The sequence below is a fragment of the Rhopalosiphum maidis genome, chromosome 3 (assembly GCF_003676215.2).
Source record: "Rhopalosiphum maidis isolate BTI-1 chromosome 3, ASM367621v3, whole genome shotgun sequence".
Classification (NCBI taxonomy): domain Eukaryota; kingdom Metazoa; phylum Arthropoda; class Insecta; order Hemiptera; family Aphididae; genus Rhopalosiphum; species Rhopalosiphum maidis.
In genome coordinates, this window is record NC_040879.1 from 21,672,050 (window position 1) to 21,691,732 (window position 19,683).

General features: G+C 22.9%; 2 protein-coding genes across 3 annotated transcripts; both read right to left on the bottom strand.

Moving 5' to 3' along the window:
* Positions 1–695: 695 nt before the first annotated feature.
* On the bottom strand, positions 696–8,886 carry LOC113556451 (regulator of MON1-CCZ1 complex). Its single transcript, XM_026961401.1, has 14 exons — positions 8,127–8,886; positions 7,223–7,383; positions 6,893–7,057; positions 6,052–6,195; positions 5,805–5,982; positions 5,582–5,726; positions 5,386–5,491; positions 5,165–5,300; positions 4,486–4,549; positions 3,085–3,190; positions 2,242–2,479; positions 1,917–2,095; positions 1,612–1,751; positions 696–962 (listed from the first exon to the last, which is right to left on the bottom strand). The coding sequence occupies exons 2-14, from the start codon at positions 7,325–7,327 to the stop codon at positions 800–802; spliced, it is 1,869 nt and encodes a 622-aa protein (XP_026817202.1). The 5' UTR covers positions 7,328–7,383; positions 8,127–8,886; the 3' UTR covers positions 696–799.
* A 3,240-nt stretch (positions 8,887–12,126) lies between these two features.
* Positions 12,127–19,101, bottom strand: LOC113557276 (liprin-beta-1-like). Of its 2 annotated transcripts, XM_026962715.1 has the most exons (13): positions 18,933–19,101; positions 18,703–18,839; positions 15,937–16,007; positions 15,713–15,874; positions 15,462–15,638; positions 14,859–15,051; positions 14,549–14,636; positions 14,319–14,481; positions 13,319–13,432; positions 13,154–13,261; positions 12,921–13,083; positions 12,463–12,671; positions 12,127–12,365 (listed from the first exon to the last, which is right to left on the bottom strand). In XM_026962715.1, exons 2-13 carry the CDS (start codon positions 18,809–18,811, stop codon positions 12,276–12,278), a joined length of 1,647 nt encoding a protein of 548 aa, XP_026818516.1. In that variant the 5' UTR covers positions 18,812–18,839; positions 18,933–19,101; the 3' UTR covers positions 12,127–12,275. The 2 variants fall into 2 exon arrangements, with proteins under 2 accessions (XP_026818516.1, XP_026818515.1); XM_026962714.1 differs by having other exon boundaries at positions 13,154–13,432; positions 18,933–19,098.
* Between the last annotated feature and the right edge of the window lie 582 nt (positions 19,102–19,683).

The window sequence follows — 19,683 nt, forward strand, 5'->3', positions numbered from 1 at the left end:
TTAAATATAATCTCATTTATCATAATTAATATACAATTCTTAATTATTGAAACATACTTTTAAAAAGTATAATATTGTTAAAATTAAATTTACAGTTAATTTTTTTTATATACAATAATAGGCAAATTATACCCTCATTTTTTTTATTTATAATAATATCACTATGATAAATTGTAAATTAAATGTTAGTAATATTTATTTAATAATGATGTTATTAGTATTAAATCACATTTACTTCTATAATATTGTACAATCTCCCATATTTTTTGCTATTTTTGAAGTTAGTCAACAATATTTCTAAACACTGGAAGTAGTTTTACTTCAACATACGCAAGGAGAAATTAATTTTAGTATTATATTAGTTACTATTATACATATTTAAGTAATGATATTAAATAAATTTGTTTTTATACAAAACGAGGTTAATCACACATTTTAGTGTTGATTTTGTATGTTCAGTAAGAGCAGATGAAATTAAATTTTATACCTGTATCATTCATCATTAATCTAAATTAAATTACTTATTAAATTCATCAATTTACGTTAGATAATTATCATTTATCAACAAAATTTTCCAATTTTTATAATACTTATAGTTTTATATTTCAATAAATAAAATTAACAATACAATTTAAAATAAATTATGATATAATATTTGTATTAACAAAAATAAATAATAAATAATTTGAAGTTATAACATTGATATTTTGAAATCATAAGCCACAGGTATTTGATTTTTAATACATTATTGAATATATAGTCATACTATTTAAATACTCAATTTTAACAAATTTTAAAACTATCCTCTGCTATTAGTATCAAATTCATCATTTGAGGTTACATTTCTTTGTAAAAATTCTTCTTTAGTGGAATGCAATATTTTTGAATTATTAGTGGAAATTGCAACTTCAGTCAGTTTTCTATATGTCGAGTGATCTAGCATATTGTGCTTTGACATGTATCTATAAATTCAAAAATTGAATTAATTATAATAAATTTTCTTTGTAATAGAGTTTAATGTCAATTTTTTTGTGTGTTGTGTGGTGAACTTTTAAATGTAAGAGTTGTGAGGGCACTAAATTAAATATTATAATATGGATACATATTTCATCAGTTTGTATCAGAATGTGTTATAAATTACCAAGGTCTACATGACACAAATGTCTTAAAAAGATTGCTCATCACATGGCTGCATGTTTTTTTCCATCTTACAAATGTACAGCATAGCAAATTTGAGCTCAACAGAACAAATTCAAAATATAGTGTAGTAACCATTACATTTAGATTTTAGAGTAAATAAACCAATGACCAAATTTAAAGATAAGAACATAGTGTATGTTACTAAGAGTACTTTAATATTAGTCTAAATTAATAATATTTTAGGGCAATATTAATTATATTACAAATTTATTATAACTTAAAAATCATAATATTGAATAACACTTATAATGTTCTTATATTTAAGTTTGATAATAGATAATTTACTATGATTTTAAAGTTAACAACACAATTTGGTTCTGGTGCTGATATGTGTGCTATGTTTTATTTTTGTAAGATGGGGGCAACACATGCAGGTGTGTGTTCTCTTAATTTCATTGCCACTTATGTTACCTCATAGATGGAATGACTTGTTTCTTGGAAAGCAAGACTTCTACTATCTCTTCATGGGCTGTATTCAATCTATGCAACATGTCAAGCGCCATCTGATGTGCTGGTGAATAAAGTGATTCTAATGATAATAATAAACAAGCCTGAAATAAAACAGTAATTCTAAATTAATACAAAATTTGCTATTTAAAACATGATAAAATCTATAAAATTTAGAATAGTAAAAATTGTTTCTTAGAAATAATTTTTGAAAGTAGAAAAGGTACTTTATTGAAATTTTATTCAATAAACTACACATTTATATTCACCAATGGCTTAGAATCAATAACAATGTGGTATTGCACCATCTGATGAAGCTGATAATACATTTTATTTATTACTAGACAATTTATGAGTAATTCATAAAGGAAGTGTTCAATAGTGATTTTGTTATCTGTTAGAGATCGAATGTATTCAACTAATATTGAAATTGCAAATTTCTTATCATCTGTAACACATAAAAATAATAAATTTTTTGTAGTGCTCTAAAAATTAGAATAATTCAATACTCTTCTTTTAGATAAATATTAGAGAAAAAAATATTCATTAACTTAAATGTATTCAGATAATGCATGTTTTTAAATGATTACATACCTTTAGTATTTTCCAATTTATCTACTAATTTTACAAATACATGCTTATAAACATCTAATTGTTCTATAACAACTTTACATTGCAATGATTCAGCAACGATCATGTAGTCATTAGGTAATGGACTGGTGTTCATAATATGACTGTTGAGGTGTTTTTTGTATACAATATTCAAATGATCAAAAACATTTCCTATTTCAATTAAATTACTTGTTTTTTGTAAAATCATATGTTGTAATACCTAAATTAAAAACAAACATTTAATATTCAAAGTTAATAAATAAATAATGTATAATAATATGTTATATCTATGTATTGTAATTGATGTATCTAGACATAAAAATTGTAATTATATAATTAAAACAATTATTTTTAGCATGAAATACTTGAATATATATCATGTTGAAAATATTTATGATACAATATTTAAGTTATTATTTGTATAGTATAAATAAATAAATACATATATTAATACTTATTAATATATAGATATGAGTTTTTTTTATAAGATATACACTTATAATTTATCTGGTTTAAACAAGGAATTATTCTAAAAATAATATTACTAGCCAATTTTCATTCTTTATGGACATCAGTAAAAAAAAGGTTGGTTACTACTCATCTAAGCAATTAAAAAAATCTAGTTAACATCTAATTTTACATTTTTGTTTTAGTACAAATTAACCATATACCTATATTATTTATTTATCAATTTACAAAAAAAAAAACAATGTAAATTTAATACAATTTCAATACTTTGATACATTTTATGATATAACAATAAAAGTAGTTAAAATCTTAATCAGTTTACATATTTAAGTATATTTAAACATAAAATAATTATACCTCCAAAGTGATATCTTTTGAATTAGGGCGCAAAAGAAGAAAATCAATAAGTGAACATTTATCCATAATTATTCTGGTGACAGCTGCTAAGTTTAGTTTGAAATGCCTGTTAATGAAATTAAAATGTCAGATAATTCAACTTAACTAAATACATACAATAAATGAATAAATAAATGAAAAATATAATATCTTTATAATTTATAGTATCTGTACAAAATATAATTAAGTTTGGTAGGTAAATTTAAATATCTATTATAGAAAACTGCATTTTTTAAGCCATTTACTTGGTACAGGTAGATTTACCTTGTCATAACTTAAAGGACAGTGAAGTTCTCATGACCATATATTCGTTTTTACAAGAGTTAAGTTGTATGGCTTAAATTTTCCAGTATAATAGCATATTAAGCTGCCTTTAGAGATACCCCCATGTGAATATATTATATAATATATTGTGTATGTATACTGTATATAGTTAACAATAGAGCTCAAATATCAATACAGAGAATTTTTTTTTGTGCTATAGAAAAAGTGCTCTAAATACACCATTCTATTTATGTAATAGAATATACTTCATAAACGGAACATTTATTTTGTTACTTATTTAGGTACTTAATTTTATTATTTTTTAGTTTTTAATGTAAATTTAAGTATTATAAAATATTATTTCAAGACATTTTGTTTAGTTTAGTTCAATGTTCATGATTAATAAATATAAAATAGTCGAATTTAACATATCTTAGTTTTGTTTAGAATCAATAATATAGCTCTAAGATGATATTGTTCACAATAAACTACTATCATCAATGAGTAATTTAAATTTTTTTATGTAATTAATAAAATTAAATATTAAAATATATATTAAATATACACATGCATTTTTAAAGAATTACTATGAGTCTCTATTCCAAATAAATAAAACAGTATTTGTAGATATTTGCTTATCACATATCAAAAACATAATATACAAAGAAATTAAAACACTTAATATAAATTTATGTGTACCTTTCAATGTTATTAATTATTATAACTGTGATAAATTCACTGTTTTATTACATTATATATAAATACTTATAACTTATAAAATACAGTTTTTATAAAACTAATGTTAAAATCATTCACAATTTAGTGATCTATTTATTTATTTGTATACTCATTATAACAAATAAATTTCTTTTAATGAGTACTTGTACTAAGTTTTTGAGAAAAATCTTTGACAAGTCAGCAAGTAAATATTTACTATTTATTACTTTTTGAAGTATAAACAATTAATTTTTTTAAGTACAATTTTAACATTCTTTTGATAACATTTACCTCGTGTATTATAAAAGCTAAAATATTATAACACCAAGAAAACTAAGAAAAGTAAAAAAAAAAAATTGTAAAATTAAATTAATTACATACCACAGATAACCTAATTTAGCATCTATTATTATGTTTGGTTGAAACGAGATGCAAATACTTGAATCTGAGATAAAAATATTAAAGAACTTTAGGAACATTTTATTTCTTATAATAATATATATTTTATATAATTAATGTAACTAACATAATAATACAAAAATATTAGATACATAAAAAATAGGTTATTAAATTAAGGTACAGAATTATTTTAATTCTTATGATAATATTAAAATCATAATTATCAATTAAATTAATTTTTTAAATAGTAGTACAGAATACTAAATTTTTTATAATGTTTCTTTACATCAAATATAAAAAAATTACTAATGGTAAGTTTATTGTCATTGTTTCAATTCAGAATAGAGAATAGAAATAGTGGAATAAAAAAGAAAACATATACCATTATTTTCCAAGAAAATTTTATATGCATTGGTTTTAAATTATAATTAACTCATAATTCCTTAGTTGCAACTGACAATGATTATTAGAAAAAAAACTAACTCTTATAAAAATCTAGCGCTACTTATAACTAAATATTAACTTTTAGTAAATATTTATGTAATAATAATTTATAATAATTATTCTGATTCTTTTATATATATATAAAAAAAAAAATAAATTTAAAACCTATAACAATTAGTTTCAGAAAACTTGAATATTTTTTTTATAAAAAGGATACATAGATGAGAAACATAATGTGATCCTCCTTCTCTTGGAATTGTTCTTTTGATTGATAGATCATCTAAAATAGGTAAATAATGTGATATTGTATGTTCTTTTGCAGCTTCCATGTATATATCGAATACAGAAGAAGACTAAACAATAAAAATGTGTTAAAGAATATACTTGTGGTATTTATAAATGTTAATTCATAAATACCATAACTTTAAAAATAAATACCTTTGTATATTGGTAATGAACAACAATCAAATTATCCACTACATTAATTAATAATTTACCATTGTGCGTCAGTTTTAGAATATGTGATTTTTTAAACGCCATCATTCTACAATAAAGAAGAAATAGTATTATTATTTTTTTTTGTACAAACATAAATTTATCTGTATACAAATAATTCAATTATGATGAACTATACTTGTTTAATGTATAAACTATAATTTCATTACGACTTTGACTTGTTGGTAAAACTAATATTCTGAGTATGTTGTAAACAGTAGTCATTACAATATTACGTTCACTAATTGATTGATTTGGTATATTAAGTGATGTATCTAAATCAACTATGATAAAAAATATATGTATAATTGTTCTTATAATTATTATTAATTAAATATTTAAATTAATTATTTTTATAATACCTTCTAATTTAGACAATTTATTTATATTTCCTGGTAAAATGTGGAGTGGTTGAAAATCTCCAAAAGAATTCATAGACAGTAATAATAATTTCGAATGATTTGAGTAAATAAACCAATTCACATGCAAATTTATAGATTTAGAAAAAATGATACGTTGCTTAGGTACTTGGCCTTCAACCTAAATAAAAAGAAATTATAAAAGTATGATTTACATAACTTTAAAATACATATTAGAGTATTATTTTACCTGATATAGTTCTACGCCTTTATCACTTATTAATAGTATTTCATTATTACCAGTCCAAATGAAACCCAACAACTTGGCACCTTTGAATTTACAATACAAAAAATAAGGACTTTGTAATGTATTTTCTTTAATTTCCATTAATTCCTAAAAATTTTATCTAATATGTAATAAATAACATAAAATAACAATAAAATTATTAATATACATCTAATCATAATATAATTTGACAGATTTAATATCTGCATATAATTATTGATACAATCATTTATTGTTTATTTCAAACCTAAAACTAAATTTCAACAATATAATTAAATAACAAAGCTGATTATATTAAAAAGTTTGAAAGTTGTTTGATTTTAACTATGAAGCTACAGTTTCAATTATATTTAAATTTATTTTCAATAATACTGAAGAATTTTTTTATAATGATGTATTATCATTCATGATACATTTAGGAAACATCTAATATTTTTACATAAATATTAAATTAAGTATTAAAAACAAATAAGCTTATCTGAGTAAATATATTTATCAAATTTAAATTTGTATTTGTTTTGAAGAAAAATATACATTATATATTAATCATTTATTATTAATATAAAAACTATTTTTACATAAATTATTTTTTATTTGTTTTATTTATGAGCCTATTTAATATATAAGTTATTTAACAAGTTAAGATTTTCAAAATAAAAAATATAACATAATGAATTTAAAATTTAAATTGTGTTTATTATGATTTATAATCCATAACATTTATACTGTACACTTTTGGTTTTTCATCTTAGTATTCAAAGTCAATAACAATGTCACCATATATTATGATTTGACAAAAACTTACTACAGATAATGCTGTTCTCATCATTGTTAATATTTTACAGTTTAGGGACATTTTTATTGAAGATACTGGTCCCCGATCTTCAATTTTAAACACCATATTTTCTCTACAACGAGTACTAGATGTTACAATTATTTCAGTCAGCTCACCGGAATGAACAGTAATTATCTAAAACAATTTATACAATAATAAATAATAAATAATTAGTATTTAATTTTAAAATTATTATAGGAAAAACATTTAATCAATATGATAATTTAATAACAATATTAAATTATAACTAAATATTATTACAGCAAAATTAAAATTGTTTTATCATAAGTATTGCTTTACCTGTCCAGTTATTTCATCGTAGAACACATTTGTTGTTTTGCTAACACTTGCAGGAACAAACTGAATTGGATCTTCGTTCAATTGAAGACAATTATGATCATCCATGGTCAAAATTTTAATGGCTGACCGAATAGTTAAAATCACTATTTAAATAATTTGATCTGTAAATATTAACAGGTGGGTTATAAAAAATATTGTCATGAATTTTACAGTATCCATTTTTCTGGACGTTCAAAAGACAGGTAAATAGCTGAGCCTTCTTCTCTCCATTCAATAATGGTGAGGTAAAATAAATCTTTGAGTTGTTTGTATTATTGTAATATTGATATATTGATAAATATTGGAACACCGTTATCATAGACTTCTATACTACACATAGCATAGAAATCTGTGACTGGCATATTATTCTCAATTATGATAATTTAAATGTCATCAATAATAATATTATGCTATTGTTTGGTGAATTATTTTATACAACATTAGGGTACAAAAAATAAAACATTTCACGAAAAAATGTATTTAAATGTTGTTTACTGTACATAATACACTAAAAAAAACTCATAACTGCGCTTTGAACTGTGCCATAGAAATGTTTATCAAACAAAATCAACAAAAACTTCACTAAACATTAAAAATGATGCAGAAAATAGGAGATGATTGTTTGTTATCCTAAACACGGTGATAGGGCGATAAGGCGAGTGCTGTCAATTGTATGGTGGGCATTTTGAACGAAATGCTTAACTTGGACTGCGAATGACAAACAAGATAGAAGTTTGAGCGAATGTCACGGATAGAGCCAAACAACGAATGGACTCACGGTCCCTAACGGTGCAACGGTGATCGACGTGCCGGCAAATCGAATGCCGAATGGTTTGTCAATGTTACGAGATAAAATTCAACTCACGTTCCGCACAAAAACGTACAGGTCACCGGATCGTATACGTCGACGTTGGCGGAGATTGTTGGCACGAGACGTCGGCTGGACATGACATTTTTTTTAACTCGAGTACAATATGTAGTGTAAATGTAGTGTTTCGATAGTTGACGAACAGACGTAGTTATACGATCGAGAATTGGCTCGACAATTATAAAAACTTACTAACAATAATATAATATTATCATACGGCGATTGTTACTATTATTATTATATTCGCAACCGACGTATTAAAATATCAAATTGATAAATATTATTACGATTGTTCGACCGAAGTTAATCTGATAACGAATGGATTTCCTACTTTCCTACGATGCTCGACGTTGTTGCCTACTCGTTCCGGCCCGTCAAACTTTCCGAACTAGCACGTCGAGCTTTTGATCTCGAGATCCTAGTCGTATTTTGATCGCCGAGAAACCCACTGACGAAATCAACATAAAACACAATATCTATCCCCGAGGAAGACGCTTATGATTTATGACATATTTATTAGGTATTTACTAAAACAATATTGTTTTCGATCTAATTACTAAGTTTTTTTTTTCATTCTATGATAATCGATGATTCGATAATCTTATTGAAAATTGAAATTTAATCGGAAATTATTATTAACACCATTAAACTTATTTTTTTTTGTGAGCTAGAGTCATACCATTTGACTAGGTAATTGGCCACTGGGCATATAAAAATATGAAAACATATTTCTCATTTTAATGATATTTGGTCTTAGAGTTTAAGTTACTAATAAATAGTACCTAGTTAGTTATATTTTCAATATTATTATATTTTATTAAATTATAATTAGTTAATATTAGGTACCTACTTAGATAATATCATTGATTATTATGTAGTACTACACGATCAATAGTATTATAATATATGTATCTATAATTTAATTATCATTGCTTGTGATAAAAAAAAATACCAAATTCAAATGAAACGTTTTGTTTCGTTAAAATATGTTTTACTTTGAAACGTTTCAAAATTTAATGTAAACAAGAACTGAAAACCATATAAATCCTAAAAACCTTATCTGTGCTGAAAACCTTTCGTTTGATGGCTATGATAAAAACAATAAATTAAAACTTAATAGTCAAGTAGTCAATATTTTCGATATGGCTTAGTTGGCTTACAATTCACAACCGTAGACGAATAGACGATACCTAGCTGGTAAATCCTTTTACTATAAAAAAAATAACAGTAAGGAGTAAGGGTGTAGTACAATGCTTGCTTATTTTGTCACTAGTGATTATATAGGTAGTATTATAGTGTTCATAGGTACGTTTTTGACATTTATAAAGGGAAAATGAGAAATTACACGGTAAAAATTGTATTTCAAGTTTCACGCTATGTTAAGATGTAAGCAAATGATACAAATTAAATTAATGTTTCTGTGAAATCTCATTTCCGATCAGTAGTTAGGGTTATGGCAATTAACCTGGTAATCATCAATATGTATTAGATTTAAAACTAATTAAATATTCAATTTTAATTTGTATGTGATAAATACAAAATGATTTAACAATAATTATTAAGTTTCCAAATAAAGCTTCTGAACTAGAAGTAGTAAATTACCAACATATAATTACATAGGTAGTTAAGAAGTTATAATTTTTTTAAACAAAAATTAAGGGTTATTAGATGCATTCTTATAATTACACGAGAAAATCGAATTTCAAAAGATTTTTGACGATATTCACTACCTATTCTGTACTTGGATATAAAAGATTGATCGAGAACCATTGGTCTGTATCATTTATTAAAATATAATCTTAGGTATATCATATATATATACACCAAATACCTACTTAATACGATTATTATAAGAAACTAAGTAGGTAATTATTTAAGTATTTGCTCATATCCTTAAGTTTAGTTGTTTAGTATAGTATTATATTGTGATCTAAGTGTTTAAGGACAATTGCTAAGAGATACTTCCATTCTCTAATATTTATAAATATATTGATAAAGATAACCATAATGCCATTTTGGATCATAATTTTGTCTTGAAACTCAAAATAAGTTTAACTTTTAACTTGATTTATTATATAAATTCAAATTTGAACATGTACATATAAATAATCAACCCGAATTGAGTTAAGTGAACACTACATTGTCAAGTTGAAAGTTAGTCATCAAGTTAGTCACAAATAATAAATGTAATTAGTTAAGTTTAAAATTAATATAATAAAAACTATTAAATTAATTCAGTTTTGAAAAAGTTTACTTTTTAAATTAATATTTGATCAGTCAACATAAAGATTATTTTATACTTATTTGTAGGTATGTATATTTTATCAAGAAACAACACAATTAATCATTATTAATTATTTATAAGTATTATTACTTACTAAACTTACCTACTATTATTAAAGTATAAGATAATTTTTTTTTAAAACTATTATGACAGTATACATTAAAAATGTAATAAAATCATTAACTTCAAAAATTTCAAAAATATTTTTGATTTTGAGTTGATGGATTATTTTTTTAAATCTATTGAAAAAAGTTAAGATAATTAAACAATACATTTTTGATTTTAACTTCTCCAAAAATTGAAATATGTTAATTTTTTATTCTTTTTTAACATAACGTTTTTAGGATTTTGAGAAGATAAACTGATAAAATCAAAAATATAGGAAAACCGATTTTAAATACTTGATTACTAATTAAAATTATATTAATCAGCACATTGGAAATAAAATATGTCTATAATCCTATATTGCATGTATGTTAAACAAAGACAGAAAATTATCGCTTCCAATCCATCCACTTATGCCTATTTAGGTTATTGTTGTATGAAATTTTTATTTTATATTATTAATATACAACCTAATATAAATTTGAATAAGCACCCTATGGGAATACCAAAACACTTGAATACTTGAGTCACCTTCAATTTTGTTAGTTTTCCACTAGATTTATACTTAATTTGGTATACTACTGAAGCTTAAGGATGTCCGCAATATTTTTTTAGAGTACACCATTTTCCATTACATAGATATGATTTTTGTTTCTGTAAATTTAATATAACGTTTTCTATTATAATAACTAATCTTCTACAAAATCATTGATGCAATTTCAATTTTTTTTAAAAAGATTAAAATTATTTATAACAGACCTACACTTTTTTTTTATCTTACTCTTTATGGCTTTACGTCACATTTTATTGATAAATTGTCATTATTACCATTGATTATAAATACTAGTATTTATAATCAATGTTATTACTTAGGTCTATCTTAAGAATGCATTGTCTAGGGTTATCACCCCCTATAAAAATCAACAAAATACATTACAAACCAAACAAGGAAATACTGCTACCAAAAAATCAAAAAAGAAGTAACCACTACTTGTACTGTTTCAAATAAATAATATTTTCTTTTTTTTCTTTCTCTGACCTATGTGCAACATAGAAATTTCAAGCTGAATTAATCTTGATTTGTTATCTTTAATAGAAGAATAAACTTACCAGTTAATTGAAATAAGTTAAGAACATAACTTAAAATTAATATTTTATAAATATAATGATACAGGTGTACGCCAATTGGTATTTAGGTATATTACTTTTTATCATGTAAAATTTCTGGATTTGCCCTTGTAATAATATTTATAAATATATATTTATATAGGAATGCTATTTGCTCTTAACGTTTGTAAACATAATAAAAAAAAATAAAGAAAGAAAGAAAATGGGAGCATAGTTACTTCTATTTTCCCTAATTGAAACCTACTTCAGAAACTTTTATTCTAGTCAACATAAATAATTCATATACATTTAAATAATAAGTAAAAAATAAAATCCAAAATATTGATAATAAAAATCTGTGTTCAAAAAAATACTTTTTTAAGTTACTTATTAATAAAAATACATTTGGCTATAACATAAAACTTTTGTAATGTAAAAATATTTAATATTTTTAGTAAAAAATCCTTAACTTTTATAATATAATTAAATTTTTGGTTAGGAAATCGTTAATTATTGTTATATCTTTTAACAAATATTATTATGATTAATTTAAATACAATAATAAAATATAATAAGCAATAAGTCTTTTTTGTCATGTACTAAAAGTATCTTAACTTTGGTTTAACTACGTGAAAATAAAACTACTAGTTTCAATCGTCGATAGGACAAATCAGATCACCAATATTCAATTCATTGTTATTTTTTTTCCTCTTCAATGAAAATTGTGATTTCTTTTGAATCTACATCAAAAAACACGTTTTATGTAATTTTCCAATGGTTAAAATAAAATTCATAAATTATTATTGATTTTTTTCAAATCATTATTATTACACTTACTTTGGTCTTAGATGATATTGTTAGAGGTCTATATTTTGGTTTGCACTGATCATCTCTCTTTTTTTGATTTAAATCTCTTCCTATCAACTGACTAAACTGTATGCTTAAATGACGCCTCAACAATGTTTTACTCTGTTGTATGAATAAAATGTCTGCTAGAAGCTCAGAAGTAAATCTGTCATCATATACTATTAGTCCACCATGAACACCTAAATTATAATAAATACATATTTCTATAATATTGTACTAAAATGTTTAACTATTTATAAAATAATTTAAGTTTTTAAAGTAGAACCTCTTAATTATGTAAGTTAATATTTAAATGATTAGTAAAATATTTGTTAGAAATTAATTTAGTTTAATAAATATATTTTTTAACTTAATGTTAGCTGATATAATTGCCTGTATGAGATTAGTTATTATTTTATTAATAAAAGGTAACAATATTAAATATTCACCAGAACCCCTTAAATTAGATGCATATTCAGCTAAATTGACACTACAAAGCCATTCCATTACTCTATGCGTTGTCCATAGTGATAAATTACAATCGTCATCATTTTTGTTAGTATTAGACCGACGGATCAAACATTCAGGATCAAAATTATTCTTTCTCAATACCTAAGATATACATAATATAGCTTGTAAATATTATTTATAATTTGTCATAAGTATTATTTATTTTATTTACTTTAATTCCATATCGAAGACTAGAGAAATGTAAATCTGAATTTCCAAATTGCATCATTAGAAAATCGTCTTTGGTTAGTCTGTGTAAAAGGGTACCATTAATAGCTGCCTGCAAAAATGGTTCTTTATATTGTGGAAGACCTATGTCATCTAACCATTGTAATACCCAAGATGTATTTAAATATCTTGATTTTTCCAGATATTTGTCTTCAGCTAATAACTTATTTGGATCTTTTTCAAATTGAATGGCTAAAATTAGCTTTTTTCTATGTAGCCAATGCTAAAAAAATAGTAAAATTGTTATTAGTATAGTTTTATTTGTTTTTTGTATTTAGTTTCAATAAAGTATATAAACGTTAGAACACAGTTATAAGTTCAAGATAAAATATTTCATATAAACATAAATAAAATAAGATAAATTAATACTTAATTATGTAATTAATTAACATGAACAAATAAACAATCTAATTAATATATTTACAACTTTTCTGATACAAAATAGTTACAATATACTATTTTTATAAAATATTAAAATGTGTTAAGTTTAGTAATACTTTAATTAATATTTATATTTGTATGAAAGTTGTGTAAAAAATAAATATAATATATTAATACTGTTTATGTATGAAAAACTATATTATAAGACAAATATTATAATTGTAATATGGTATACATATTATACATGATGTTTATTTTTTAAGCAACTTTACTTTATTCAATTGTTTAAAGAATATAATTTGATATATTTTTCAGTTTTCAATCACTAAACGGAAAATAGATTCTCTTTGTCTTAATAATTATTAATAGATTATAATACAAATTACAATAAAAATATTCCTGCTGACAAATTCTAATTAAATAAATTGTATTTTTTTTCTATCAACCTAAGCTAACTTTTTTTCTAGATTTTTTTTAATGAGATCATGTAATCACTTGTCTATAAAAATAATAATTTAAATATTAGTTAATTAGAGTATAACAAATTTGAGAAACTAAACTTAATCATAGGCTATTTATTTTAGTAGTTATTGATTATTTTCTATTTAAATATACATCATAAATAATTTATTCGTGTGTGATTTAAATATATATAATAATTTAAACATAAGTTTTTCAACATTAATATTTTTGATCAATATTTATCATTAACAACTATTTAAACTTACTTTAAACTTAAATTTTTCATCAATTTCACTGATGGAAGAAGAAATTAATTCTTTTCCAGAAGTAGGCCATAATTTTGATCCTTCTAAAACATAATCAATACCTTGTTCAGCAAACCAATCATGTAATTGTTGACGATTTAGCTCACTAATTAGTAAATTTGAACTAAAACATTCAGAAGAAATGTTAATATTAAATATTTATTATTAATCATAAAAATTGTGTTCCTTACTTTTGAGAAGAATAAATTTTGGTGCTGGAAAAAAAACTTGAACTATTTTCTAAAATTTTTTCATTTTTACAATCATTTTTTGAATCAACTAAATAGTGAGTACAAAAAAAAAATGAACTCAATTAATAATTAGAATATATACATGAAAAAAATACTAGATTTTTGTTTTATATTTTAAAACAAATGCAATTAGATTTAACACAAAACAATATTTCAATAATTGTTTGATTATCATTTTTTTTAACAGTAATCAAAATCAAAATCAATTGTTATAATATGTTCTTATAATTTAAATAATATTTAAAGTTACCTAAATTTGGCGCTGATGAACATTTGTCAAACTGTGATCTTCTGTTCATTAAATTTGCACATGATTCAGTAATATCATTTAATAATTCGTTGTTAATATTCTTGTTTTCGTTTTTCTTTTTAGATATAGTATGTCGAGGCAAACTACAATAGAAACGTGATCCATGGTTTTTTGAACGATGGAACTGAGAGTTCTAAATCAAATAGTAATACCAATTATAATAATAGTTAAACATTGATGTTAAGAATTAACCATGACATCAACCAGTTTTCATTTCAATGTATATTTTTCTATAGGTAAATGTATTTAATGTAATTTTAAATAATTTTAATTATCAAAACAATTTACATGAGACCATAAATGTCATAATATTTGATATGAATCAAATAATATTCTAACTTTAAATATTTTCTAAAAAATTGAAAATTTCAATAACATTAAAAGGTAAATAAAATTTAAAAAACAAATGTTTATGAAAATCTTATGTATAAGTGCCCCCTTTTTGTAACAATTGGTTATTAATCTATAAGATATAATAGATATAATCTGTAAAAATGTATTTTATTAGATAACATATATAATGATACATTTTTTAATACTTACTATTACTTCTGATGTATAAGATGATGTTGTTGAATTTTGTGTATTTTGGTTATTTATTATCATTTCTTTCAGATTCATGTTTTCCTTAGTTAGCATTACATTAACTAATTTCAAATTAGTGAGCATGGCAATAACTTCAAGTTTTTCTGTTTCTAGTTTTGATTTTAAAATCATTTCCTTCAAAATAATGTAATTATTATATTAGATACTAACAAAAATAATAAATAACATAATTTGAAAAGTTGTTTTACCTCATGAAGCCTATTTTCAGCTTTTTTTCTCAATTCATTTTGCTGTAATAGATATTTTTCTAAATGATTTAATTTTCTTAAAAGAATATCAACTTGGTTATTTAACACGGAAACTTGGAGCTTAAATGACTCTAAATGATCAGAAGAATCATCAGAGTTTTCCTAAAAATATGTATAAAAATTTAAATTTTAACATTTATTTAAATATTAACTTTAATACTTACTTGTTGAATAAAATTATTTAATATAGTCTGTCCATTTAAATTGGTGAAACATTTTGAATTTGATGTTGGCTCTAAAAATAAATATTTATACTTAGTAGATAGATATTACATATAAATTTAACAATAATTATACCTATTAAATATTTACAGTTTTAAATAAATAAATTATAACAATTATTGTACTACTAAAACTATTAAGAATTCCCTAATTTAAATTTCCTGTTTTGAGTCTGTAATAGTAAAAATATAATTAAACTATCTCTATTATATTTTTAACAAGTTGTATTAATTTTTATACCTATTGGTTATTATCAAAGTTCAAGGTTTAGGAAAAATTATAACAAAGATGTTAACTTATGCAATATTTTAAACAGGAATAATATAACTTATAACTTTATAAGGTATAAAAATAATTTTAAGACTACTTATCTATGATGTTTTGAACAATAAAATATTTAACACTTAAATAGAAACGTTGTTGTTAAATTAATTATAAGTATTATAAAATGAATTTGAATTTCAGAATTTAAAAATAGTTCAAAATGTTCATAAATATGATGATTCAATATTTAATTGTAAATAATCTGATAAATCAAAGAATGATTGTGGAACATCTATTTTGTTTAATTTATTTGTTCATCGCATGGTTTATAATTAATTTTTTACTATCATTAATGATTTAACAATTCTTATTGTAGCGGTTTACCTATTGAGTTTTCAAAATTGTATATGTTAAACAAACATTATAACATAGGTATATAATGGTTTTTTTTAAATTTATTATAATTTTAAACTAAAAATATAAAATTCTAGTAATTAGAAATTTAGAATTAAAAATTACTAATAGAAATTAAACAAAAATAATTTTTTTCTGTACAAAAACATTTTTAATATACCAAAAATAAATGAATAACAATTTTAGAAACCAATCAGCTTACTTAAACTGATTGAAATTCAATAATGAGAAAATATTTATTTGGTAATATTACTACAAGTATCCATGCAAAATATTGATATTAAAATTTATAAAATACTAAGCTACTTAAAAAAAATGAATATGCTAAAAAACATTTGTGGAAGTGTAAAAACAGTTTTTTATTAACTATATAACAAATAATAATCCAAAATACATTGGGTATAATAATAAAAAAATATTTTTTTCAAACAAATGTATAAACTATACAAATAGTTCAAAAACAAATCTATACTTATTAATGCAATAACAGCATCTACTATACTAAAATTACAATTATATTTAATTTTGTAACTAGAATATAAATTAGTTCATTAATGTGCCTCTCATAAATATATTTGATTTTAAATTTTGAATTTATTGAAACAACTATCTAAACACACATTGCATAATAAAATAAAACAAAATAAAAATAATAAATATTTAAAAACAATATATTGAGGAAAAAATATTTAAGTCTAAAACAGTATGCAACAATTATTATACTACATAAAATATTTAATTAAATCTCACCAACAATATGGCTTCAGTAGACCGAATTGCCTATCAATCATAATATATAAAATATCAATTTCATTATATTGTTATGATTTAATTAACTGGTTTGCATAAAGTTAATCTTGTTAAGGTATTGTGTGAACCTTCCAAAAAAATGCTACCCAATATCCAATAAACATAAACAAATAAAGATACACATATCTGTTTTTTACAAATTATTTAATATTGTTTATATAAATAATTTATTATGCTTCAATAAAACAACATAGGATAAAAAACATTTAAATTTTTTTGTCAAATCAATATCAATACGTTTCACATTCAACATAATATAGTAATTATAAATGAAGAAATATGATTGATAAATTGATTATAAGTAATTGTAAGTTGTAATTATTTATGACATGTATGTTATTCCTTATAAACTTATTGATAAATAATGATAAAATTACTGGGTAGGAAGTTTTTTAAGTATTAAAAAATGTCCATAAAATTTTCAACTTTATCAATATTGTTATAATGACTCTAAAATGAACGGACTAGAATATTAAATAAAACAATTACCGACTGAAGAAGAATTTTTATTGCATATTATTTTTCAGTTAATTTTCACACTTTTCTTGTACTTTACTTTATGAATAATTAAAAGTAAAAATTAACTCTATGAAAATCTCCAATCTAACATTGTACATATTTGGTTAAATTTACCGGTTAATTTGTATTATCAACTAACTATAATTTATTAATATGGCATTTATACATGAATTATTTGTAAGTTATTATCTATTTACAAACATTTTATTAAATAATAATGCTTTGTAAAATATAGATAGGTACTTAATTGAAGATAACTTGCACATAGAAATGCTTTAAGTATTGTTAATTTTGTTTTTATTATGATTAAGAATTTACTAAATTATAGCTTACTAATGTTGTTAACACACTAAGTATTATGTTGAATTATATTATAAAGTCTTATTAATAAATTCAGTTCATTTATTAAGCTTTAAATTCGATAAATTTTCTATAGGTATTAAAAATCGCAAACAAGGCAAACGTTTTATAGAAGAAACATTTAAAAAATAACATTGACTACCCAATTATAATTAATATAGACAATTATATATCTTCTCCAACATTACATATGTCACCTGCCTTTCAGTGCAATAAAAACCTAAACTGGGAAAACAGTGTAATCATTGTAGCAATTTGAAAACACTACTAGACCGACTAGAAATTGTTGCTCGATGTCCGACGTCGTCGGTTCTGCGACGTAACATAATACGACAACATACCTGAAGATATGATTCCATCCATTTTTTGCAATGCTCCCTCCAAAAGTTTGATCGCGTCGAAATGTGTTTTGCTGAGCTTGAGCTCTTCGTCTTGATCGCTGTTCATCATTTTTTTGTAGGCAAGTGTCGTCTACCATCTACATCAAACGAGCACGTCTTACAGCAATTCTTGAATATTTAATGGTAAAAATGGGAAAAAAAATAATCGTAACAATGTCATTAAGATTTACCTAATGCTATTCGCGGCCAAGTGCCTCGTAGTCATAAAATACTGACGCCTAGTCTTAAAAAAATGTTTTTTATTTTATTCCGGTAGTATTATAAAACAATATAAAATAAAGTCAATTGCTCGGGAATCGTCTCGCCCGTGCCGAAAACGATAGAATTGCTTTTAAGATAAGAGCAGTGATAATTTATGTTTGAAATCTCGTTCAGAAAGATAAAATTTCTATAATCGCGTTTGAAACTAAAATAATATATATTATTATGGATGATAACAAATCTCGTGCGTTATATTGCGTCCGATTGCACATCAAGGGGTAATAACTTGGAGTAAGAATATATTGTGTTGCAGTGACGTGCTCTGTTTCTTATTGTCGTAAACTCATAACTAATAATAATGATAATAGTTTTTATTTTTCATTCTTAAATCGAAACAAAATCAATTTCAAATCTGTTTGACACGTATAAAAGAATATTAAAACAAAATGGTGTTTGTGTTTTTAAAAACAATAATTTAGATAGTTTTGGCAATGCAAATGTTACATTTTAATTTAATGTAAATCACTGTATACGATGAAAAAATATTTCGAGTGGTCAGCTTATATTTCTGGTTTTATTCTTGTCTCGGATGTTCATGCACATACTAACTGACGGTTATAAAAGTGACTGACGAGTGTAGCCAGACTTTTTCAATCATCACTTAGGTAGTTTTCATTCCACCACGACTAATTCACAACAAGCTATTCTGTAATACCAGAT